General features: G+C 36.4%; 1 protein-coding gene across 11 annotated transcripts in view; it reads right to left on the bottom strand.

Moving 5' to 3' along the window:
- Positions 1-475: 475 nt before the first annotated feature.
- The window catches only part of TCF12 (transcription factor 12), a 352,252-nt gene continuing 325,517 nt past the window's right edge, over positions 476-27,210 (bottom strand). For 8 of the 11 annotated variants that reach the window (XM_045788541.2, XM_045788790.2, XM_045788596.2 and 5 more), the window contains 6 exons: positions 26,380-26,586; positions 18,106-18,220; positions 16,975-17,137; positions 12,355-12,587; positions 5,662-5,815; positions 476-2,833 (listed from right to left, as the gene is read on the bottom strand). In XM_045788541.2, coding sequence (XP_045644497.1) covers positions 5,673-5,815; positions 12,355-12,587; positions 16,975-17,137; positions 18,106-18,220; positions 26,380-26,586 — 861 coding nt within the window. In that variant the 3' untranslated portion in view covers positions 476-2,833; positions 5,662-5,672. The remainder of the gene's footprint in view (positions 2,834-5,661; positions 5,816-12,354; positions 12,588-16,974; positions 17,138-18,105; positions 18,221-26,379; positions 26,587-27,210) is intronic. The other 3 variants (XM_045788738.2, XM_045789061.2, XM_045789132.2) reach the window with 1 other exon arrangement.

Here is a 27,210-nt window from a genome sequence, read left to right as displayed (position 1 = left end):
AGAGTAGATTTTAACAACTAATCACTGCTTGGTCAACCTCCAGAAAAAGGCTAAAAGGCCACCATCCGTAGAGAGGGCGAGGGGAGAAATACACAAGCCAGGGCAACTACAAAGTCGATTACCAACTGAGTTCCACAAGCCTGATTCTGTCCTGACGGGCTTCCCAGATAACGTAGATAACGCAGATTATGAAAAGCATTGTCAGCCTTAAAAATTCTCACCACACACACAAACCAATTATGTGAGGTGCTAGGCGTGTTAACTAACCCTACTATGGTAGTCATTTTGCAATATATACAGATCTCAAATCATACTATTGTCCACCTCAAACTTACACAATGTTATAATGTCAATTATATCTCGATAAAGCTGGAGGAAAAGAAGAAAAGCAGTGTGGGAGGAATGAGATGGAGAAAAGAACAAGATGCATTATTCTTTAAGAGAGGAATGTAAAAAAACTCACTAGTTTACTATGTTAAAAAAAAGATGGCACATTTATTGCTACATAAATGTTATATACATATTGTGTTTTCTGTTACAGTGACAGAAAAAAATTTTGAACTTCTTGCTGCTGGTTGAAAAGGTTTATCAATAAGACCTTGAATTTGACACAGGATACAAATCTGCAATAAACCAACAATGGAAACTGGAGAACAAGATGAGAAGCAATTCATCTCGGACAATGAGCTCTTACAATACTCCATAGGTACTACACGGTATGCTAGAATCCTACTGTGGTCTTAAAATGCTATTGTAAATTTCTGATATTAATGAACAGGTTATGGTAAATAACCCTACATTTTTACTACCTAATATAATAAAATAAAGTAAGAAACTTTTTACTGAAAACTTTTCGATTTCAAAAATCTAGAAAGAGTAATATTTAGAATTCAAGAAATTTTCTTACAAGATTATTGTATAAAAGACTAGCTACAGTGAAAAATAAGCCAAATGTTTTTTCTTTCTATTTTATGAAGGAAAGCTTCTGGGCATACTGCAAAGTCTAATATAGCGAAAAAGACAACAAGCTCTGAAGAAAAAAAGGCCAGGCAGTGGCGTATGTTCACTCACACATCATAAGCAACAACTTCTGTTTAGCTGATTAACACTGAAATGAAGAACAAGGCCACAGATAGAGTCTGATGTAATTGGAGAATCTATGCAAATTAAAGTAACCAAAAAGTCCACTAAGTTCACAAAAGACGGATTTGTTAGGAATCATCCTGATTGGAGGATCTGAAGTCCTGTCTTAATTGTTTTTGTTCTTTCAAATTAACAGAAATCTTTAAGTTACAGAGTGATTTGGGTCCTTTCTTCTGTGTGCTGACTGCCTTTGTTGATATTGGCCATAAGGAATTATTAAGCCAAGACAACCTTGTTTAGCATGTTTTTCTCTCCCAGGGCTGTTGTGGTGGAAGACAGATTTCATGGAAGTTCAAAGTGATTATGGTATCTTAAAAAACAACTCTGAAGGATTAGAAACGGAGGGGTGCCTTAGTGTCTGTGCTAAGACGGACTGGCAAGCACTGCTTTACAGCTGGTCTGGCTCATCTTCCTGGGACGGGGCAGGTGGTCTGCGGTTGATGCAATCACCCACTGAATTCCTCCCCACTGACCAGCCATCCAAGTGACAGAGAAATAAAGGCGAGGATAAGCAAACACGGGTGACATTGCTCTTGTATTCCATTAAGTAATTAGCCTCAGAGTGGTGTGTTCATTTATCACACTACCTGCCTTGGTGACTACTGGGTTTTGTTACGGTCACCAGAATCACAGCCTGAAAATCGTCTTTGTATTTTAAATCCATTTTGTGCTTGCTTACTTTACAGCTAACACTTTACAAGTACTGTATGTAGTACTTACTGCTTGGAAAACAAAGCAATTTCTAAGAAGTAGATTCTTCCCTTGTAATTTACACTCTTGCTATTACAAGTTTTACTATGAAATCTAGAAGCCTGAAAAGTCTTGGTTATTATTAGAAATAAAGCAATGTTTATTTTGGGGAAAATCTAGGGGACAAAACTTCCCCTTTAAAATCTTAGCTAGGCTATGGTCACAGATGGTCTCTGTTTATCTTTGTAAGGTAAATACGCAAAGCACATAGGGCTACATGAGGCTTCTGGATTGTGACCATAAACTATTCAGATTCAGAGACCAAATATAACACCCACAAAGAGAAAATAAAAATGAATGAAAAACTGAGAGCGCGAGAAATGCTATACCAAGTAATATTTTCCTATTTCATGGAAAACACTATTCATATGGCAAAAGGATAGGAGAGGGCAAACAAAAGACTTTTCCCTTCCTTTTTAAGACACTAATAGGTATGCCGGGAATGCTAAGGGCCAATGGTTGTCACTGCTTTGTTCTGCACGTGAACAGCTTTAACGAATGCTGGCATCAGCTGAGTTTAGGTCAGCTTTCCACATTAACTTTTTCCCTTTATATGTAGACCTTACAGTTCCATAACAATAAATAAAATTTGTAGTTACAATGCATTTGTCAATTCAGTTTAGGCACAAGGCAACTTCCACGAAGAGTGGAGAGATCGAGACAGTCTCTGATTGTGCAGGAGCGACACACTGCTTGCAACAAAATGGTATGTTGCAAACACTTCATGGGCTGACGTTGTATCTGACGAGCTTCCTATCTTCACTTCTGATGGAAGTGTTGACCAGTTGCTTTGATCGTAGGATTACATTTGAGTTTCTTGCTTCAAGTGTTTTGTTTTTTCTTCTCCCTCCTAACAGGTTTGTGTCTTCAGATAATCTGAGTTGTCCAAGTCCTTATGAGGAGAGGTCACCTTCTATCTAGCCTACTGATAACTCTGGAACTGTGGCAGGGAGAGCCAAGGGAAAGAACAGAACCAATTAGGACATCATCATTAAAAATAAATACCTCCCCAGAAAAAAACAGGTTGATACTGATATTCCTCATTTATACGCAGGTTTATACTAAATTAGCAGTCTGCTAAATGACTCTTTAATAAAGAGCTTTAGAATTTCTTTTAAGGTGTAATTGAAATGGTGTGGTAAGATTTTTAAAGGAGATCATGTGATTACAGAAATCACAAGATACTGGATTATATGACAGCTGGGGCAATTACGCAAACTTTTACTTCGGCAACATTCAAGTTGCCGGTATCTGAGCTCTGAGGTTCCACTCACCCATTTTTCAGTGGAGAGGCAATGGTAAAGTATACACTTACTGATACATCCAGTCTACCATATTGTCTTACGTCTTCTCTAAACTGAAAGTTTCTGAAGGTAGGACCATTTGGTATTTATTTTCACAACGGTCCCTATTCCTGGTCCACAGAAGGTCTTCAATAAATGTTTGTTCAATGAATGAATGATTAAACTTTACTGGTATTAGTACAAATTTTATACACTTACAGTCTCAATATACATAGTAGTAAACATTGAAAATTTCCATTTTAGCCATTTTTGATGAAAGTAATTTTGTTACAAAAAAATCGTACCTTTCACTTCATTAAACAATAACCGCAGTTTTGTTTTATAATAGAGTTATGCTTAGAAATGGGTAACTGAGATATTTAAAGCTACCTGGCCTTATATCACATGGCGGCAAATTATGTGCTTTTACAGTCAGTCATTCTGTGGTCATTTATCAGCCATTTTGGTTCTAGCAGTCATTTTCCTGTTGCCCAGTCTTTCGCTAGCTTTTAATCTGTTATTTGGTTCTATAAAGAACTGAAGGTTATAAGATAAAACCAGACAACCACCTTTATGAAATTAGCAACCAATAAAACATATGTTAATAACACTAACCTATAAACTTTTATGGAACAAAGTAAATTTGCTACATTTCTTATAACCCTGAAGCTTTTTTTTTTTTTTTTAAGGATTCTTTATCTCTTTGATAGGTGAGAATGCCCAGGTTTAAATTTAACTTAAGTTGGGGAATTTCCTCATTCTCGAGATATGGATAGAGACATGAAAGCTGTATTAGGTACAGAAGCAGTAAAAGAACGGGGGAAAGGGAGAGATGTAAGGTAGGGAGAGAGACAGGAAGAGAGTAAGAGGAAATGGGTACAAGTAGAGAGAGACAGAGGCTCTGTGATAAATATAACAATAACAATTCAATGTCAAGTGATCTTTTCATAGCCCGGTGGCTACATGGGACCTGAGCATAAAAATGACCTCTCATCACTCTTCTTTAAAATGAGTTGCCAATTTAGAAACATTGAAAAACAATGGCATGTTTTTATTTTAAAACTTTAAAGTCTATTTTTGAACAAAAATATTTGTCTTTTAATGATATTCTATATTTTCCACAAAGTATGAAACAATGGCTTGAGTTTTAGAGGATCTTTAAGTTAACTACCTCTTGCCTGAAGTCTCTTTGACATGCACAATCTGTTAGGTTGCTGGATATTTTTTTTGTGGGGGAGGTGGGTTAGTTTTCTCCAGTGTGCTAGTGTTACAAGTATAACTGACACTTAAATAATCATATTAACTCTTCTTCCTTTTGTCCCCAAATGATTCTTCAGTTTTGGTCTAGTTTGATCTTAGGGAGGATATATACAGAGGTGGTAGGAACCAAATTCTTCAGGAAAAGGTGAGTTATGTTTGTGGTTTACAAAATACTCTATCAAATTCCAGACTTTGGGCTCAGATGAGATAGCTACAAAGCCGACCAAATTAAATTGCACTTGATATTTTTTTGTGCTCCACACCTCCCATTCATTCACCTTTATTGACTGCTTTTAATGTGCTGATGAAATTGGGAAAAGAACTACACACTGATGCAGGCAGATGATAAGAATGAAGTTCCCAGGTGTATTCCTAATCCATGCTGCTAGTTAAAATGTTTAATTGCGTTCTATATTCATTTCTGCCACCTAAATAACTACAACTTAGGTTGGTACAGATCATGTAAATGTATATATTTAGGGAAAAAGATGATTCACGTTAACTACTTGGGGAACAGCCTCGTATTACCCTTGTCACACTGTTAAACAAAAAATCACAAGGAAGTGAACTGTGTTTAAATTCACGAAGGGAAAGATAAAAAGAACAGTTTTTCAACATGTAAAATTCCAGAGAGAAGGGCACTGTGGTTCTATCAGATGTAATACCTTTACATTCATTAGTAGATTCCAGAAGGTAAAACTGATATGCTTACATGCTTACAAGAGAAGATGCATATTACAAACTTGCACTGTTCATCCAAATGGAAGCAAGCCGTAAAAACTCTCTTGTGCATAAAGATTTCATGACAAGAAGAAGTAGATGGTTAAGAGAAAACGGGCTGGTGACACAGACAAGTATTTCCGAGTAGAGGAATGAGGACCGCGAGCGGCAGCAGGAGTTATCTGACAGATTAGTCACTGCACTGTTTTCTTCTCGGATCAGAGCAGTATTCATGTGACAGCATGTACATGATGACCCAGAGCAGGAGAACCTCAAATTCTTTGTCAATTACAGGATACTATCACACCTTGAATAGTAATTTGATATTAAAGGACACTGGCTCTCTAAGTACGGTTATACAACAGAAAGGTAAACTGTTGGGATTTCAAGTTACATGTGACCTTTAGCATGACCAGTGTGCCAGAGAATTCTGTTCAAATGTTCTAACTTAGTTTAAGATGAATCAGGTAATTTCCTTGCACTTGCTTTTCATACCCATACTTACCTGGCTGATGTTTACATATGACCCATAGGGTTGGTAGTTTCACTAAGCCCAGGATGGGTTCCTGGCAGTGTGGTTGGCGGCTCTGCCGATACGGCAGAAACTTTTTCTTCTTCCCTTCTCTTAAGGCAGGCTGCTTTGGGGTTAAGGTTCCTCTCTGAAACAGGGAAAAATAATTTTTATCGTTATAGTCGTAAGTTATGAATTAGGGACTCGAAGGTCTTAAACTGAACAAATTGCTCTTATGTTTTCTTTCTATGGGGATTACCACTCTCTGCAATTTCAATCCCACACTGAAAAACATCATACAGAGGCAACAATGATGTGCTCTGCTCATCTAAACCCTCAGATTAAATGAGCCTCTAGGCTTATGTTTTTTCATGAGTATTTGGGGTTTTCTTCTTATTCTGCTTCTGATTTAGTCTTCTAGGGTTTGATTTGATCGACGTCAACATCTAAAGGTAAAGGCAGTTCTTTTACTCCTTTACTCCAACATTTTGGCAAGTGCTGTCGTTAGGCTACCAAACCCCCTCAGTGTCCTGCTAAGATATGGTACATTGGATTGATATGAATGCTGACATTCTCTTATGTACCTGGAGAGAGACATCTGTGCTTTATCTGGAATTTTATCAGCCTAGAAAATGATAAAAGAGATACCCTCAGCCATTCCTCTATAAAAAATGTGCCTACTCCTCAAGGGAGAGAGGTAGCTGGCACATCATCTTGCTTTTCTACTTTTATATGTAGAACGAGATGACTGAATGGTTTTTTCTACCACTAGAGGTGATTAAAAGGGTGGTAAAAACCTTCTCTACTTCTTTGAATATAAGATAGCAGAGACAACTGGATGGAATTTTTGAAGTGGGCATTTTCAAGAGTAGGGGGTCTTCCCATGTGAAATAAAGGGAAAGAAAATCCATTGGATTGGAGATCCACTGGATCAAAATCCACTTGGGAACGACTTTTCATGGTATCTTTTCCTTAAATGAGTTTTAAGCACAAGATATCCAACCCATGACAGCTTCTGGTTAGTTTTTTGTTTCTGATAATATCATAAAGTATAAGTGAAAACTTGTTATATGTATTTTTATAAACTGATTTAAAATGTCCTAATGAATGTAATATAAAAGGATCACTTAAAATTAGTCTGTAATGAAGGGATGCCTGGCTGGCTCAGTCAGTGGAACATGGGACTCTTGATCTCAGGGTTGTGGGTTCGAGCCCACACTGTGTGTGGAGATTACTTAAAAATAAAATCTTGGGACACCTGGCTGGTTCAGGTGGTGGAGTATAGATTCTTGATCTTGGGGTCGTAAGTTCAAGCCCCCTGCTGGGTGTGGGGACTACTTAAAAAAAAAATCTTTAAAGAAAAAATCTGAAAAAAAGTCAGTCTATAACAAAAACCATATTTTGTAGAAGTTGTGAATTTTGTTAGATTTTCTGGAAATGGTCAGCTGAATGCAACACAGCCGGACTCTTCTGTTTTTTATGTAATTTTATGTAATTTCTCTAAGCCAAGTAAAATGTATTTGAACATGCATTTACAATACACATTTATAGTCACTTCTGAATTTTAAAAAAGTAGACAAAAGACTTTATTATGATAAACTTAGCTGATTCTATTGACCGATTCTATCATGCACAATGATAAAATTTCATTTTAGAGTCTTATTTTCTCAGCCCCTGCATTTAGGAAAAGACATAAAGCCTCTTCAACTATGAGGAAGATCAATGAAGAAAGAAGGGTACACACTTATTTATTAGGATAAGTAGTAAAATAAAAAGGCATGTTCATCATATGTAAAAATATCAGGAACTGTTTTCTTAACATGTAAATGTGCACCTCTAACTAATAATTAGAGTTTTGTCTTTTATTAGGTGTCATGTCCCTTTGCTGTGCAGGGAGCAGTCTCATATAACAACTGGAGAGATTGAAAAGAGGGCATAAATTAACATGTTAAATCCAAAGAGGAGAAAGTGAGATGTGAAAGTTTTCCAATTGAAACAGGTTCACATTTATCTCATAATAAAACATTGCTCTTAGCTAACTATGACCCTGTATCACACAAGGATTTAGCAGGCATGATCAGAATAGCTAGAAAGGACCAGAACCAAAAACTCAAATTAGGCTAGATCTTGCGACATTTCTATGGTCAAAGAACACTCAGAGCTGTAAAAACAAAGAGAATAAGCTCTAGAAAATGTGAAGTGAGCTTTGATCCAAAAAAGGCAAATGCTAGTGTTGTCTTTTAATACCTTCTGGTGTATGCGAGCAGCCCATGGCAAATGTATTAAGTAGCCAGAAGGCCTGATGTACAGGTAAGCAGACATTACCTGCAGGGCATGAGAAGTGATTGTCTTTCCCACATTCCAATTACAGTAATTCTACTACTGACTTTGGGTATGTAATTGAGGACTTGGCTCTCTTAAAATACCATCTTCTCAATGTATCAAAAGCTCAAGTTTTGGCTAACTGCATAGTCACTTCTTACATTATTATGACTGGATAAATATTTGTTATAATAACTATGTGGACATACTTGCAAGTCAAGAATTTTACATTGTTTCCTTGCTCATATGACTATCTGTTTTTCCTGTAGTTAATAGCTGCCTTGCTTTTCATTTGTTAGTAATGCTAATTTTGTTCCCATGACCCATGCTCCAATAGATCTAACAAATGCCTATCAACATTTTTTCCCCTAAAATCTCAAACATACCATCATTTCATCTATCAATTCCATTTTCTTTCCCTGGAAACCTTTCTTCTGCAGCTAACCAACTTCTATAGATCTACAGATTTTATTTATTTTAGAGAGAGACGGAGAGAGCAAGAGTAGGGGAGGGGAAGAGGAAGAAGCAGACTCCCCATTCAGTGGGGAGCTTGATGTGGGGCTTGATCCCAGGATCCTGAGATCACAACCTGAGCTGATCACAACCTGAGATGTTTAACTGACTGAGCTACTCAGGTACCCCACCATCTTCTATTTTCAATGTGTAGGCACATTGATTTTCTAGGCCTATTAGATCTTGTCATGAGATTTCCTTTTGATGCTATCTTGTGTTAGAGTCTTTGTTTCTTGGATCACATGCCTTTGTCTTATGTCCTTATTTGGCTAAAGCATGTGTTCCAAAAGCTTTCTGAGAGTATGTACATAGGAGGTAAAAATTTCAAGTCTTTGCATATGCAAAATATCTTTATTCTATCTTCACCCTTTGATTAATGGTTTGGGTAGATATAGAATTTTAGGTTAAAAATGACTTTTTCCTCAGAATTTTGAAGGCATTGCTCTACTATTTCCTGGAATCCAGCGCTACTTCTCTAGAAGTCTGATGATATTTTGACTTTAAGGGATCCAACTTTTTCATAGCAGACAGATCTTCAGTTAATCTTCTTGTTCTCAGGTAATGCCTTCTCCAATATTAGCACCTTGAAAGAATAAGGCCTTTCAGGGGTTAGGAGCTTTGTGGGACAAAATGATCTGCTTCTTGTTGGTATTCTTCCCTGCTCCACTTAATTTCTTCTGTCTAAATAAGTCAATTACTCTGTCTACTTTTCATCTTACATACATATTTTGCTCTCTCATTTGGATGCTACAATCTTTTCTCCCATCTGTCCTTGTGGATTAATACTATTTTTATTCATTTCAGTTAAGATTTAGCAAGGAGTATTATCAATGAATACATTAAGACTACCATGTATTACCATATCACTGCAACTAACTTAAAATCTCCTAAGGGCAGGGTCTGGAAATTTGGGAAAAGGAAAAGCCTCAGGTGATTCTGGGACCAGCCAGATTTGGGAAGCACTGTCCTAGCTCATTTATCTTCAAACTTACTAAGAGACCAGGAAACTAAAATCCTAATAGTTCTATTGTCCCTAAATTATTATTGGAAGGGAAGTAAGCTGATTGAGCAGACCTGTGAAAATCTGAGGAGTAAATGTCTGATCACTAATCTAATCGTTAATAAAGATGAGAGTAGAAACTTGAAAGTAATATGTAAAAATCTATTGAGGATTAGTAAAATTGTAATGTTGATATTATAATTGTCATAATAGAAAGGCTTAAATTGGCAATGGCAGGGATCAAGTAGAATTTGGTATGCAAAGCACCAAGGCACAAAAAGTGCTCTGGTAAAATCTGAAGCTCGGAAGGGGAGCCACTCCTCCAGTTCTTCTCCAGAATACACTGCGGGTTGCCCTCCTGATATAGCTACTTGCCCAGGGATGACAGGTTGTGGCTAGCCAGACTGTAGTCTTGAAGCACTGTCCCAAACCAGAAGGTGAGGAAAAAGAGTGCCAAGAATGCCCATAGTAGTCATGTAAACATAATGTACCTCTTTACAGAAGTTGCTGGGCCCAGGGACTGCTGGGTAGAACCGTTGTAGGGATGAAGAGGCTCTCAGAAGTAAACAGATTACTCAAATAACGCAAAACTGCTGGAGATAATGCCCAGAGAAGACAATGGCCATAATAAACTCTAAAGGTGCTGCCAAAGCAAGGCAGAGGTATGTGGGCTGCATGAAGGGCTCTAAATCCTCTTTGACAGATAGCCATCAGAGTGCCTTTCAAGAAGGATCTTGCATGAATTCCAAGGCTTTTACATTAAAGACATAAAATAAAAACTCTGGGCTTTGAAGCCCAGAGTCTGAGGATGGGAGGAAGGCAGGCTTTTATGAATACGAAAGCAGCCCCCAACTGAAGTTACAGTCAGTGTATTTTAAATTCTAATCAGTCAATGGCTCCTTATACAGAGCTTTCCAGCACTGCATAGAAAAGTCAGCACCCATTAACAGTGACCAGAAAGTTATAGGCAGTTGGATGTACTTAGTTGTTACATCTTCTCTCAGACTCAGCTCTTCTGCCTGGCTACTTACATGGAACCACTACAAAGTCAAATCTTACAAGTGAATGAATAAGACCCACCCAGGCATGGTGGAGTTTACAACTTTTTTCAAACACAGAGGTATTTCTCATTTTGATGACTTAGATCAGAGAGTACCTCTGATCTTAAACGAAATGTTTTTAAAACAAATGACTCTGTATTCTAGCTCTAATAAACAGTGGGAAGGAAAGCTACACAGGAATAAGTTCTGACACCACTGCTGTCCAGACAGTCCAGGTGGTGACAAGAGTCTTGACAGCAAATGACTGGGTAGAGTCAGGGTAGAAAATATCTTGGGTCTGAAGAAGGATGAATGTACTGGGACCACTAAACACAGATGCCTCACTGCCTTCAGAGTGAGTTAAAAGGTGTCAGACACATTGAAAAAAAAAAACTCTGATAAAGTGACAGCAAATACTGAAGGCTCAAGGAACCACTGATTCTGCCACAGATGAACGGGCGACAATCGGACTGTCTTTATGAGCATCCCCAGGGAGTCTATACATTCTTGAAAATCAGGTTTCATTAACATTTACCCTTAACATTAACAAGCGCTTTAATAGGAGCAAGTATCTGGTTTTAATGGTATATTGGTTATGCATGCAATAATCTATTCATCATTCTTATTAAATACATTGGAGGGAAGTGGATGGTTCAATTAATTACTACGGTTAAGTTTTCCTGCAAGTGTATTCAAGTTCTCTCAACTCTGGTTTCCTTAGATAGAGTGTTCTTTCTGTGACCAATGCTGAGGGTCCATGGTTATAGTTGGTAAGTGTCTGTCCCACTCATGTTTTTTCTTTTCCAACTTTCTCTAAATAAAATCCCATATGAACATCCAGTAAATAAGAAAGAGTTGTTCTTAATGAAGAGAAGCTAGAGGTAGGGTTTGGAACCCAAAGGCACATCTATAATTCTTTGCAAAAGACTTACGATAAAACATTCGTAACTTTGGATAAGAAGACAAAGAGGTATATGAAAAAAATCAAGCTCAATGGTAAAAACTTTCAAAGGCAGGAAGCTTGTATTAATTGGTAAGATGGGGCCTAGCATATAGGTAATTGAGACAGGAGGTGTGCAATAAATACTTGTTCAAAAAATGAAGTTTCAAAGCTTCTTCAAGATTCCATCAAATTTCTTGAAAGATAAAACAGTTGGGGCCCTTGTCTGAGTCAGCGGTGGATAAGCCTGTAATAAACCATACTTTTGCCCTGGGAAACACACAAGCATGTCAGTGCATATTAGGCCAAGAAGTTCATGGCATTCCCGATCAGGGATCAACAAATAAATCCTAAGACCATCTTAACCTGGGTATAAAGAACATCCATATGAAGTAAAGCCAGGAGGGGCCATGATCGGGCATCCAATTAATCAGCAGGGCCATTTTAATAGATGGCCCAGGGTAAAGCAGGCGAGAAGTTCAGTACAGAGAATGGGGAAGACAGGAAGGAGCAGGGAGGAAAACAGGTCTGGGCAGGTAAATTCAACAGTGTGGGAGACCAGACATAACAAGAACAAGAACAAAGGGGCATAAAACACTAATGCTGAGCAGCAGGCAGAGGCTGGCTATTCTCTGCAACATTTCAAAGGACTGTGCTCTACTGGTTTGTGGGAAGCACCAAGCCTATAGATACTGATGAATACTAAAAGATAGAGGTGAGAGAACTACAGAGAAAACTTGATCCAGATGAGGCAGTGGCAGAAGTACTAGTTGAACTTAACAAACAACTTCCCAAGCAGAAGAGCAAGTGGAAAAAGAAATGTTTGCCCATCTAAGGCAGAATAGTTACGTATTTTTGCTGAACCTACTTACCTCTTACTTGCTGTTCTAGACTAAGGATGACTGCCACGGCCTGATGAAGAATAAGGAGTTTTGTTTGGGGTTTTTCACTCTTTAAATGGAGCTGACACATTCGACCAAGCTCTTTGAATGCTTCGTTAATATCCCGCACACGTAAACGTTCTCTGGCATTGTTAGCCATCCGCCTTTCTTTCTCCCTTTCTATCTTCTGTTCTGGGTTCAAATCCTCATCTTCATTAGTACTGCTAGAAAACAAAGTAACGACAATGTCTATTAGATCCCTATAAAATAAGATATACTCATTGTATATTATACGATGGAGATGAAAATTACCTTTAAATTTTACCAAACAGTAGAAACAGTTATACTTAACATGATTACATATATCTTTCCAGTCTTTCTTTAATGCACATATATACACACACATATATATATACATATACTTGAAATTACACCACATACATTTTCAAAAAATTTCAATTTATTTATTTACTTACTTATTTAGAGAGTGAACACATGTATAAGTGGGGAGAGAGGCAGAGAGAGAGGGAGAGAGAGAATCCCAAGCAGACTCTACGCTGAACGTGGAGCTTGATGCAGGGCTTGATCTCACAACCCTGAGATCACGACCTGAGCTGAAATTAAGATTCAGACACTCAACCAACTGAGCCACCCAGGAACCTGACCGCATACATTTTAAAACGCATTTTCCATTGCACGTTCAGCATAAACACTTCTCCATACTAGGGCAACTCTTTATAAACGTAATTTGAATGACTACATAATATTCTAGTGCCTTGATACTCAGAAAGTGATCAGCACCATCAGCATTACTGGGAGCTTGTTAAAAACACAGACTCAAGTGCTACTGCAAGCCTACTGAATTGGAAGCTACACTTTAACAAGATCCCTGGCTGGTTCATATGTACATTAAGGTCTGAGAAGCACTGTCCTACTACACTAATGTATTATAATTTGCCTAACCTGTGCTCCTAAATATATTCCAAATCATCTCCCTCAAATGCTTTTGTTTTTGTTTTTTTTCTTACCTAGTGAGAAGGAGGAAGAAAAGCTTATGACACAGAATGAGAGAAGTATCTCAGAAAAGGACTACTTTTTGTTTCAGAGAGAAATATTGTCAGTGGCAATGATTCTAAAACATGAGTCATGGGGCGCCTGGGTGGCTCAGTCTGTTGGGTGTCTGCCCTTGGCTCAGTCATGGTCTTGGGGTCCTGGGATTGAGCCCTGTGTTGGGCTCCCTGCTCAGTGAGGAGTCTGCTTCTCCCTCCTCCTCTGCTCTCTCTCTTTCTCGTGTGCATGCTCTCACCCTCTAATAAATAAATAAAATCTTAAAAAAAAACCATGAATCAAATGGAACAAGTTTTTTCAAGGACAAATTGGCAAAATGAACCCGAAGCCTTAAAATGTTCATTACATCTTGATCAGCAATTCCAACTTTAGAAATTTATCCTAAGGATATAATTAGAGATGTACATAGGAATTTATTGTAAAAAAGTTGATCACAGAATTATTTACTTTAGCAACTAATTGGGAGTCCAATAACAGGACACAGGTTAAATAAATCACAGTACATCCAGACAACTGTCTACTATGTAGTTTCTAAAAATTAAGCTGCAGATTGTGCTAATAAGTAAAAGATGCCAGACACGAGACTACACACTGTATGATTTACATGAAGCTCTAGAAAAGACAAAGCTCTAGTAATGGAAAGCAGATGAATGGCTGCCAGGGGATGGAAGAAGGGTACCGATTACCAAGGGGCATAAGGAAACTTTTTGGTAGAAATATTCTATATTATTAATGTTGTGGTGATTATAAGACCATATACATTTGCCAAAGGACAAAAACTGTACACTTAAAATTTGGTGTATTTTATTATATATGTATGTGAATTAAACCTCAATAAAGCTGGCAAAAAACAAAGGAAAAAACATTTGAGAAAACTCAGGGACAAATGAAAATATTAAAAATATACTGTTACATGAAAAAAGATATTGTAAAACTTATATCCAGTTAAATTCCAATTTAAACTATAGTTATGGGATATCTATTCCTTAAAAAGTTGATAGTTCAGTTTCTTGTGATTTTTTGGGTTCTTTTCTGTATTTTCCAAATTTCTGTAATGAAAACAGATTAAGTGATCAGAAAAACAAAAACATTTGAGGGAGATGATCTGGAATAACTTTTAGAAAATTCTATTTATATTTCAGAAATAAATGACTGAGAGGAGCCTCTCAGAATCCTGTAATAATATGCACAAAGAATAGATGTTTTCTCCAATAAACCTGAGTACCGTAATAAAGATTAAGTACACAAGAGATTTTTACTAGCTAATTGTCAAGAATTACATACAAATACTCTTTTATAATAGAATCACTAGCTCTTTCACTTCAAAGAAACTTCACAGATCATCTAGCCCAAAGGTTTCCAAATGTGTCCACCCATCAGAATCTTCAGGGGCACTTGAAAAACACAGGTTTTAACAGTCCCACTACCAGAGATGCTGACTTAGTGAGCTTGGGTTGGGGCCAAGACAACCAGTATTTCTAAAATGTTTCAGGATTTTGTGCATTAGGGCTGAGAACTACTGCCAGATCTAGAGAAATCTGTGACTATCCTAGGATCACACAGTTAATTAGTGGCAGTGTAATGACAAGGACCCAGGTAAGTGTTCCACAGAAGCAAGGCTACACCACATACTAAAATTATCATTGTGATAACAGTAACTATAGTATCTTACTGGGTATTTACTGCATGCAAAAGAGTGTGCAAAGGGCTTTATATGCATCATTTTCAGTTTATTTCCATAAGAATCCTATAATAGAAAGTCTCTTTTTAGAGAAAAAAACCCTTAAAGCTCAGAGAGTTTTAATAACTTGTCCAGGGTCACTTGGCAAGTATGCAATGGAGCCATAACTCAACTCCAGGTTAACTTTATTTATCTAAAGAACACATTATTAACCTATTAGCTATCATTAATTACTAAGCATTACTGTTATTAGTAAACTGTTATACTGCCTTCTCAATTTCTCATGACCTATATAACAGGGTTCAGCAAACTATGGCCCATGAGCTGGCTCCCTGTTTTCTTACATAAAATTTTATTCAAAGAGCCACGCTCACTTGTTAATGTATTGTCTTTGGCTGCTTTTATTACAATGGTAGAGTTGAGTAGTTGCTACAGAGACACAATGGCCCACAAAACCTAAAATAGATACTGTCTACCCTTTACATGGAAAGTTTGCTAAACTCTGACCTTTAAGATGAAAAGATGATAAGAAGGAAAGATACAAATTATTTCTCTTAACATTCTATTTGAATAATAAAAGTATTAAAGAATTAAGATGCCTCAAAGGAGTAGTCTCTGGATTTCCTGACCCAATTTTTACTTCTTCATGCCCCTCCACAACTGAGTACAACGCATATTAAAATGACAGTATTAAGGGACACCTGGGTGACTCAGTCAGTTAAACATCTGCCTTCAGCTCAGGTCATGATCCCAGAGTCCTGGGCTCCCTGCTGAGCCCGGAGTCTGTTCCTCCCACCTCCTCCCCCCAGATCAGGCTCGCTCTCGCTCTCTTCTCAGATAAACAAATAAAATCTTAAAAAAAAAAAAAAAAAAAAGATAGTATTAGAACCTTAAGATTTAATTTTTAAATTAATTTTCAATTTAATTTTTTTAGCTATATCTACTATACTCATTGTGGTCTCCTTTGCACCCTAATTTAATACAAAGAACAATGTTTTAAATACCTATATGTGATATATACATATTATTGATGCCAACAAATAGGACATGCCAAAAATATACCAAACCATCTAAATTTAATGTAGAACTAGAAGAAAAATCTGAGTGAAGAATCTGGAAATCATTTGAAACTAATGTTCTGTGTGTCAATATCCATACTGAAAAGCAAGGTCAAGTCTGATTTCTAGAGAACCCTCCCCAACAACATCAGTCCACCTGGAGTACTTCCTTTTCCATACTCTTCTCAAATTATTGTTTAAATCAAGAGTTGGGAAACTTCTTCTGTAAAGGGCCAGATAGTAAATATTTTCAGCTTTGTGGGCCATCTGGTCCCTGCTGTAACTACCCAAATCTGCCACTGCATTAGGAAAGCAGCCATAGACCATATGCAAATGAATGGGATATGGCAGTGTTCCAATAAAACTTTATTTATAAAAATAGGCTATAGGCTAGATTTGGCCCATGGGCCATAGTTTGCTGACCCCTGGTTTAAATGATACAATAGATTTTTATCATAAACATAGTGTTAAAATAATATAATCAAGTATTTATTGGTGGAATGTATCTAAATGTCTCCAAATGTACAATTTAATTATTTTGTGCTCTAACTGAAGGGAGAGATATAATTCTTTTTTATATGTAGGCCCTAAAATACTATGGTATAATGGAATACATAATTTTGGAGTCAGCGTCATATGCCTCCCCTTTTAGGGATGTCATGAGCACTAAATGAGGTACCAATGAGGTCCTAACACAGTCTAGAACATAGCTGACAGTTAATAAATGCATGACAGCCTTCAATTCTCCAAGTATTTTCACCCATGGCACGTGAGTGAAATGTAATACTGGATGCTAACAAATACCTTGTTCTGCCTCTAGATGAAACCTTGATATCTTTTTGGGAGGATTCATCATCTGATTTCATGTCATCTGATGAAGGAGGTTCATGAAGGTTTTCATCTTTTTCTTTGTTTTCAGTCTTGATTTCTGCTGGAACAACAGTTCCAGACTGACTTTGCAAGCCACCTAACAAAGAGACAAAGAAACATAAATGTCCAGAATTAGAACTAAGACAGTAAAAGGCCTTCTAGATGGTGAATGTTTTTACTTGTTACAGGACTATGATGGAAATCTGAAGATGTAGAATAATATACTATTTAGAGCTGGAAAGAACAGATCCACAAACCTTGGAGAAAATTATATTTAAAGCATCTGTATTTAAAAGAAGTAGTCTGGCGTGCCTGGGTGGCTCAGTGGGTTAAGCGTCAGACTCCACGTTCAGCGGGGAGTCTGCTTGAGATTCTCTCTCTCCCCCTCCCTCAGCAACCCCCCCCAAATAAATTAATAAATCTTTTTTTTTTTAAAGATTTTATTTATTTGACAGAGATAGAGACAGCCAGTGAGAGAGGGAACACAAGCAGGGGGAGTGGGAGAGGAAGAAGCAGGCTCATAGCGGAGGAGCCTGATGTGGGGCTCGATCCCATAACGCCAGGATCACGCCCTGAGCCGAAAGCAGACGCTTAACCGCTGTGCCACCCAGGCGCCGCCCCCCCCCTTTTTTTAAATCTTAAAAAAAAAATAAAAGAAGAAGTCTCACCTTGATGGTCACTCTAATGCTTACTTTCAGGCACTACTTAACAACCGAACAAGTATAAGAAATTTGAAGCAGTTTAGAAACTGACTTCTAAGATGCTGGTAAGGTAAAGGAAATAAGCTTTAACATTTTCCCAGATAAACACAATAAAATGGGTTGCATGGTTAAATATAACTGGGAAAACCTTACTTTGATGGTCTTAATATTAGTTATAAGCCAAATGGGGCAACTGGAACCCTAAATATCTACCCTCTATATTCAGTAGCACTAGTGTTTGGAATTGCCTCACCAAAGATGGCTTTCGACTCATAGATGTCAGTCTGCTTGTAAGAAAGATGACAGTGTTCCAAGTGATATCTCTGTATGCATCATTACTGCTGAAAACCAACAATATAGTTACCTCTAAAATTTTCTTGTGTTTTGTGGTTCAAGTCTGTGCTTGAAGCAGTGACTGTACTAGACAGGACTGAATGATTGCCATTGAGACTGACAGAGTCTTCTCGATGAGTTCCAACCTAAAATTAAAAAAAGAAAAGAAAAGAAAAAAGTCAAGACAGTTCAGGGGCAAAAATTGTTAAATTTTAATGGGTTTAATAGAAAAAATGACATCTATCACTCATTTGAATTTAACAACTTTTTTGGGATGCTATTTCTGATTTCTGGATTTCAAAAGGCTTGATGGTACCACTGCTTTTGAATCAAAATATATAAAAAAAAATTCCAACTTTCAAATTTTATATCCAACAGAAGGTTGTTGTGTGAAGCAAATGAGCTAGGAGAGATAAAGCACTCTATAAGCCATAAAGCACTACACATTATAGTATCTATTAATAATCCTACATCAATCAATCTGAAAATCTATTCCATATGCATATTCCATATGTATGAATTTGCATTTAACAAAATATTGCTACACTCCAAGTAATAATAGTATTTATCTATACTTTCGTATACCCTTTCCTCACACACACATATATAGTGTCTTGTTTTTTCTTCTTCCTCTGCCTCCCTCAAAAATTTAAAAAGAGCAGCAAAACCGATACAAAATGGAATTAACTTAAAACAAAAGTTCTGCATTGCCAGGCAACAAAAATGATATATATTTTTATTCTGTTTCAATCAAACTTACATAAATCACAATTAGCCTAAAATTAGAAGGTAAGGCATGCAAATACCACCAAGTATTTTAGCTGTAGTAGTATTTTTAGAAAAACTGGTTACAAATGAAGCTTTTTATTAGAACGGTAGCACATGTGTTGACTACAAGATTAAGCCTTTAATTAAAGAGGTTTATTTATTTTTTTTTAAAGATTTTATTTATTTATTTAACAGAGATAGCCAGCGAGAGAGGGAACACAAGCAGGGCGAGTGGGAGAGGAAGAAGCAGGCTCCTAGTGGAGGAGCCTGATGTGGGGCTCGATCCCATAATGCCGGGATCACGTCCTGAGCCGAAGGCAGGCGCTTAACCGCTGTGCCACCCAGGCGCCCCTAATTAAAGAGGTTTATTGCTTGGAGTTACATATAAGAATCACTGTTTTTCAACAAATTCTTCAATCCCAGCAAACTCTTCTGCTTTGAATCTCTCTTGAGTAATTAATATAGCTTTTATCTTGCATGACTTTATATGGATTTTACCCTAAGAGGTATAAATACCCCTATGCAAGTTTATCCATTGGTTTCCTGTGGGCTAAACAAAAGGCACCAAAGCAAAGTTTCAGCAACAAGGCCATTTGGTACTGGACTTGATTAGAACACATCAGGTCTTTCACCACACTTTTTAAGAAATGTCTGTTCTCCACCCTTATTCTTATCTTTAATGTAGTTTTTCTTTTTTAATTTTTCTGAGGGAGGGTGGCGCAGGAGCGGGGAGCAGAGGGAGAGAGAGAGAGAGAGACAATCTTAAGCAGACTCCACGCCCAGCGCAGAGCCTGAGGTGGGGCTCCATCTCTCACGACCTAAGCCAAAATCTAGAATCAGACACTTAACTGACTGATCCATCCAGGCACCCCTTTAATGTAGTTTTTAAAAACCCACTTAATGTATTCCCTATCTACTTTTAAATTTATTTGAGGATTAGTCATTGCTGAGGATTAGTTGCTTTCTTTGCTTGCTATGAACTACTTAATGATCTAAGGAGCGGTCAGTTCAAAAATCCCACTTATAAAAGTAAGTATAGTATAAATACAATATATGTAGCTGCAAAATCTTTGGGACTTTAGGAGCCTAAGCCTATTCTAAAGATAAATAGCATGAGAACAATTTTGACTGGCTGAAGAAATCATTGCAGGACAAAGTAAAAGCTAAGATTTCTGTGTCTGTGTTTATAATGTGAACTTAAAAGTTCCCGTGACCTTTGTAATATGTGCTAAATTGTTCTTACCTAGTATTTTGAGCTATCATACCAAGTAACTTAAAAGAAAACAGCCTTTTAAAACTTAAACTTTTAAACATATGTATATTTACTCTATACTGTATGTGTACAACTCATTTTACAGCTCTGTAAGACAATACCGTCAAACAGCCACAGACTGAATTTCCATCCAAGGGATAAGTGATGACGCATCTTCTGAATTCTTACTTCTTTTTATTTTATTAGTAAAAACAATTCTTTGATTTTCTGAATCTCAACTAATAAAATTGTTCCATCATTTCCTTTCTGATGAAAGGACTGGCAGACAAAAGATCATTATCTATGTAAGTCTTAGGGATTTTGCCTTGACCTGAAGGAAAATCAGACCATTGATCAATTTGTTTTGGGATATAAACGCCAGCAAATTATTTTCATCTCTTTGGAATACTACAAAGTAAGTATTTTTTTGGCTCCCAAAAAGAAAAAAAAAAAATTAAACCCCTAAAAAATGGCTTCAGACTAGCAGAAAGCTGGAAGTCTGGAGTTTTTCATGTTAATGAAGTTAGCAGGAACTTTTTTTTTGGTAACTTGATTCCCCCTGCAAATGGTCCTCATATATTTTCTGGAGAATTTGACTTTCACAGTTCTTAAAGTTCTATTTAACCCTTGCTCACATTGGCTCCCATGTCCTCCTTTTAATCTGCAGCTACCCATTCAAATGGCTCTGTCCACAGACACAACAGGTGTATAAACAGTTCTTTGTCTGAGCTCAGAGACTGGGCCAGCCAGATAGGACCCCATGTTTAATTGTTCCTCTCGTTAGCATACAGCTGACAGGCTGCTGCTACTGGGGGAGTAAGCAGGGGAAGGCAAACCCCTAGGCCTGCTATGCTCTAAATTTCAATTATTATGAAGAGCTCTATTTCAGAATAAAAGGCCCATCTCATTAAATGACATCATCCTGCATTCTGAATCTTCACAATCTGTGTATGGCCTTACTTTTGTGGGAGCACCCAACAAGGGACCTGTTTTCATTTAATTTGGCCAATTGCTTTAGCACCCACAATAGAAAAATGCTAAATCTAATTAGTTGATGAATAAGAGGTCTTGTGAATTAAGGAGCAGACTGAAAAGTACTCAGTATGAATTCCTCTCTGATTCTGAATTCTATTCTAATAATTTGTTTCATTTGTACTGTTCACTGAATACTAATGATTTAAATTAATCAGTATTAATCTACAGACTGATTAAAGGATCTTTATGTTCTGTATGTATTTCGTTTTACCTAAAGAGGGGTTTTTAAGCTAGAAACTTGGTAGAATGTGGTGCCTTTTTAATGATATCACCATAAATATATAACCTATATAGTTTTCAAACTTTAAAAAGTTGCCATTTGACACAATTCTGAATTTAAAAAATGGTATCAAATCTCTTTAAAACCACTATAATGTAGTTTTTTCAATGAAAAAAATTAAATTGCCCATTCAGGAAAAAAATTGGTTAGAAAAAGTAAAATAGAGTTAAAAATAAACTCCTTCAATTTTTTTGAAACCTAGACACACAATTTCTATGGCATACGAACCTATACTACTAAATTAAATACTGTCTAAATGTAAGGTTAAAAGAATTTCAAATTGACTATGTGACAAGAGTACTAATTTTGAATAAATATTACTTTATTTGCCTGTTAGTCTTTAATAACTTCATCTTATGTCTTTTAGAACTATTCTCTAACTGCTTTAGGATTTAGAAAATGGCATAATTTATATTTTTAAATCATTATATAAGAAACTTTAAATCCTACAATTTAACATTATTTATTCTGCTTCATACAAGAACACCAGACATCTCCAACCACAGCTTGGTAACAATTAAAATTGTAACTGAACAATTAAAAAAAATTTAAAAGAAATGGTTGGATTAAATTTCCTCAGTACTTATAATAAAGAAATCAAAAGACCTCATGGATAAAATTTTATATCATTAAATAAGGAACTTTTTAAGATTTGCATCAAGCTTCCATTAATACAAAAAACTTCTAATATAACTTAGTATGAAGGTGAAATCACTGTTAGAGGAAAGAGTACTTTCTGTTAAAGATAAAAGTGGTACCATGAGCCATCTCACTGGGCCTCATTAGTCTAGATATTACACAGCCATAAACAGATATGGCATACAATAACTTCATACTGTTGAGACCTCTTCATAATGCCCCAATAAAATTAACAATTCTAGTCCTTTTCAGTTTTCTACTTAATACCAGTATTTTTTCCTGTCAACAGTTTATTCCAAGAGTTTATTCTTACACTAAATAAGTGGGAGAAAAACTGAAGTCCAATGCTGACATTTTAATAGTTCTAAAAACCCTGATTTTGTGCTTTAAAATTTAAACAGTATTACCAGTCAAATCCTAGTAAGAGTATCTGACAAAAAAGTCTTAAGTTTTATATTTGCATTCAGCAAATATGGAGAAATCATCAAAAATATTGAAAGGGAATATGAAATTAAGTAAATGAAAATGTTAACCACATTCAAAAATAAGAGCAAATATTAACTACACCAGGCTGGCTATACTAATTATATTTTAAAAAGCAGGAATTATCAATTTTTTAGTTTCTTTTTCTAACATAGTGATCTTTCTAAAAATTTAATTTTTGTATTAGATAGCTGAAATAATGTTAAAAGCTTTCTGTGTTTGAAACGCCATTTAATTCTAAACTTTGAGGCTGGTCAAGTTCAGTTAAAAGTAACAGTCAAAATTAAGTCTTTTGATTTTGGCTCCTATTAACATAGGTTTTTGGCAATTGGTAATCTTATCTCCTTGGTGTGAAATATAAAAATCTTTCTCTGGAATAATAAAAAAAATACCTATTATTTTATCTACAAGACAAGAAGATGGATCTTCCACAAATCAATACTATCAGCTATGGATGACTTTTACTGACATAATCTTCTTATAACTGAAAACAACGTAAAGAAAGTTTATCAGCAACAAAGTTATTTCCCTAACCAAGGGACACTATTTTGATTAAATCTGTCTAAGTAGCCTTACACCACAAGTAATCTTGATAGCACTGCAGCTGCGAGCTGAGCTGTCTTTACCACTTTTATCTTGACGTCAACTCTTATTCTTCTACTCTAAGTGTATTCTGGCTTACCTCAATCAAATACTCCATCTATTTCAACAAAACTCCCAAACTAATCATTAAAAAAATAAGCAAACAGTTACAAGGCTCCAGGAAAAAGAAAAAAAAACCAAACTTGCTAACGCTCGTTACCTGCACTGGGAAGCTAATTTATGTTCTAATTCAAAAACTGGCAAGGTGTGGCCTGTTGGTCAAATCTGGTCCTGGTATTAAGGAGCTCTTTCTTTTTTTTTCCATAAATGAAGTTTTATTGGAACACAGCCACACCCACTTGTTTTCATAATCTCTATGGCTGCTTTCATGTTACAATGTTAGAGTTAAGTAGTTGTGACAGAGATCATACAGCCTTCAAAGCTGAAAATATTCACTTATCTGGCCTTTTACAGAAGTATGCTGATCTTTCTTCTAAATGCTAGGGGAGAAAGCAATATCATATTTAAAACCTGCAATTAGGATGGTGACCTACAGTAAATGCCCATGAGAACAAAAATTTTATTTGAATGTTCTCTGGAATTCCTGAAATGGTATTTGTTTATTAGAATTAATACTATTCTCTGCAGAAAATAAATGGAACGATGAAAATTACATATTTTAGAGAGAAGCTGACCTTACAAATTCTAGATGATGATACAAAATTGTTGATAAACCGGTATTTCTGTAGTTACTTCGTAATTTTGGCCATGTAACCTCACGTTTTTAGACACCTTTAAAACAAATACTAATTTATGTTAATAAAAAGGAAAAGTATAAAAACTACCAGAAAGTCAAACCGGACCAAAAAGGAAAAGTGATTCCAGAATGTAAAATTGTGTCATTTCTTAGTCAACATCTGTTAGAATACAGAGGGGCCAGAGGGAATAATAAAAGGAGATTAATTCTGAAGCTGGCTGGCAAGAGCTATAATAATATGCCTCCCCCCCCCCCAAATTATACACCTTCCAATAATATGAAAAGAGTTGATTTCCTATAGGTGGGTACTGGGCGTGTAAGCAGGGGGCACCTGGCTCCTCAGACGTCATAAGAGCCAGCAGGATAAGAATCTTCCTCAGGGGGATGCCTAAGACTTAGCTGGGAGAGTCACTAGCTGACTATGAGCTTCATTTCATTCAATCCTTCGATCTTTTTGCTGAAATTGAGAAGTGAGAACTCACAGCTAAACTGCTCATTTCAGAAGGATGAGAGATGAACAGTGACTCACCTGACAGTTTCAGATTATTTTTGTCAGTTAGTAAGTTTCATATTTTGAGGGTAAGCCTGTCAGAAACATCTGTGGCTCCACCTCCACTACCGACTGTGTCTGGATGGGGTGGATACAGCAGGTGCCGTCTGGCAGACTTTCGCCAGCTCGATGTCCTCCAAGAAGGCTGTAAGAACTGGAGAGAGGACCGCGGCGGGCACGCCGAGCAACAGCGCGGGCTTAGCTGCTGTAGCACTGCTGCTGCCGCTCAGACTAAACCAGACGCACCTCCCGTTGAGAAGACTTTTTTCTAGACTACTTTTCTTTTTTTTTCCCTTTTAAAAGAATACTTCTGGCAGCCTTTTTGTTAATGCTCTGAAGTAAGCAGCATATTCCTAGAGGATATAATGGAAGCTACTTTTTTAATTAAAGGCTTCAGGGCAATATCTAATGAAACAATTTTTCCCTCCCCAAGTCCTAAAATACACCAGATTTCTACATGGCTTTGTAGGACTGGATTTTGAAAAGTCTCTTTCCAACTCATATGCAAAGTTCATAAAAACAACCTTCCGAAGACAGAAGTTCCATTTTTATATAAACTCTACATTTAATTGGGAGGAGCCACAGCTCTATCAAATATTGTATAGGAGCAGTGAGCTATTAACAGGGAAGAATTAAAAAAAGATTAAGAGGTGAAGGAATAACTTCAAATGTTGCAGTTCAGACAAACCTGGGATGCAAATAGATTGATTTTCAAGTCATTCTTCCTAATAAGCATAAGCAGTTATTTCAACAAAACAATAATTATTTGACATTCTACATTTATATTTGCAACAAATGCTATCTTATTACACTACTGATATTTTAATATTACTACTAACAGTGATAATAACCCCTTATATTTCTATAACTTTCATAATTTTAAATGTTTTCACATTTTATTAGCTTACTGAAAGCAACAAAAATTTAGAAGGAGCCTGAATTTCAAGATCTTCTGACTCTGAAAAAAAAAAAACAAACCCCAAAACTGGTTAAGGTATGCAGGCATCTAATGTCACCTATGTTGACAAAAACACTGTACTCAGGAAACTAGGCAGCCGTGTTTTATGTTTACTTCAGCTGCTCCAAAATGAATATAAATGGCTGTCTGACATGTGAATGTGAAAATCTGGAACCAATCCTATTTTATAGAACACAAGCCTTCGGCATTTGGGGCACCTAATTATTTCGATGATAGGTGAATTTTACCCTTGATCACATGGCTCACAGCTAGAAATCTGTTTCATAGGAGAATAGTTCATAGTATGCAATAAATCCTAAAAACAATGCTATAAACATTCGAACACATGTCACCAGTTAAATTGCAGGTTCAAAAAGAGCTTCATTCCTTTAAGAGACAATCTGGACAAAAAATAACATAGGACATACAACAGAATTTTTGATTTGCTGAAAAATTTTACTTTTTTCTCTCTAAAGAATTATGTTTTTGAAAAGATGGATTAAATTATTTTATTCTCTTCAGAAATTAATTGAACATTGTTTCCTTTCATTGTCACTTAAATTACAGCTAAACTACCCATTTTTTCTTTATTTGGTAATAAAGCTTAAATTTGGACTGGTACAAATAATTTCACATTCCTTCTGCTTTTAAAGGTCGGTTCTGAATTATACTAAACAAGCTTTCTAGACCAGACCCCTTGAAATTCAATCTTGCTTTACTGTTTTTGCTCTTCAGACTTCCTACACACTATTTCAAGGCAAAACTGTTCTGGCCACACATCTGGAAAAAAAAAATCGAAGTTTAAACTAAAATGATCTTGTTGAAAGTTAAAGCTCTTTGCACATGATCGTATCAGGACTTTAAGGGCCAATGCTCAGCCAATGACCCTGTCCAAAAAGTGTTTTTAAAAAAGAAGGACCCTCACTTTCGAAGATTTCATGAAAAACACTGAGGACTATAGGTTTTAGTGGTTATTACAAAAGAAATGAGCACTATTTTACCATTGAAGCAGATCGACTGCTTGTAACAAGGCTTGATCCACCATAGTTTGAATTGAGGCTTCCAATTGGTGCATTATGGGATGGTCCCAATAAACTGTGTATATCACTGTGACCAGCAGGCAAACTGGTGGACGGTCCCACAGCATGGTTCCGCAGCACATGGATAGCATCATCCAGTCTGTCTAAGCGATCCTCCATTCGAGATTGCTGTCGGGATTGAAAAAAGACATGGAGGTTACTGCTGGTATCTGTTAAATTATTAAACTGCTATGTTTTCTACTTTGGGATATATGGAAGTCAGCAAGTAAAATGTACTACCAAGTAGCTTCAAAAGCAACTACCTGCACTACAATCAAGAATCAAAGAAAGGATATTTGTTGACTATGCAAAATTAACAAAGCTTCAGAAACAAATCACTGCTTCATGTAACTCTATTTACCGATCTACCATGAGGCCATTTCTTTTAGCTTCCTACAAAAGGTGAAGGCTATTCTGCTGTGTCTGATAATTACAGGTGATAAAAAAAGATAACCTGGACTTTAATAATGATCTGTGAAATGTGGGCAATTTAGGGAAGTGTCCTCAAATCCGTCAAGTTTAAGCTGTAATTTTTTTTAAGTGAATAAAGCATACCTATCTGAAATGGTGAATACATCCAAATATGCTCTTTCACAAAACTGAGGAAATGATATTGTCTGTGGATACACACATGCCCCATACACAAACATATTAGAATTTTAAAAATCAAAAGCACATGCCAGTAGAGCTCTTTTAAAAGGAATCATTCTCAATAACATAAAAGAACAAAAGTCTATTCTTACATACTGTACA

The sequence above is a fragment of the Ursus americanus genome, chromosome 36 (genome assembly GCF_024610735.1).
Source record: "Ursus americanus isolate L20-20 chromosome 36, mUrsAme1.1.p, whole genome shotgun sequence".
NCBI classification, from domain to species: Eukaryota; Metazoa; Chordata; class Mammalia; order Carnivora; family Ursidae; genus Ursus; species Ursus americanus.
Note: the sequence above shows the minus strand (reverse complement) of the source record. Positions and strands in the feature narration are given on the sequence as shown.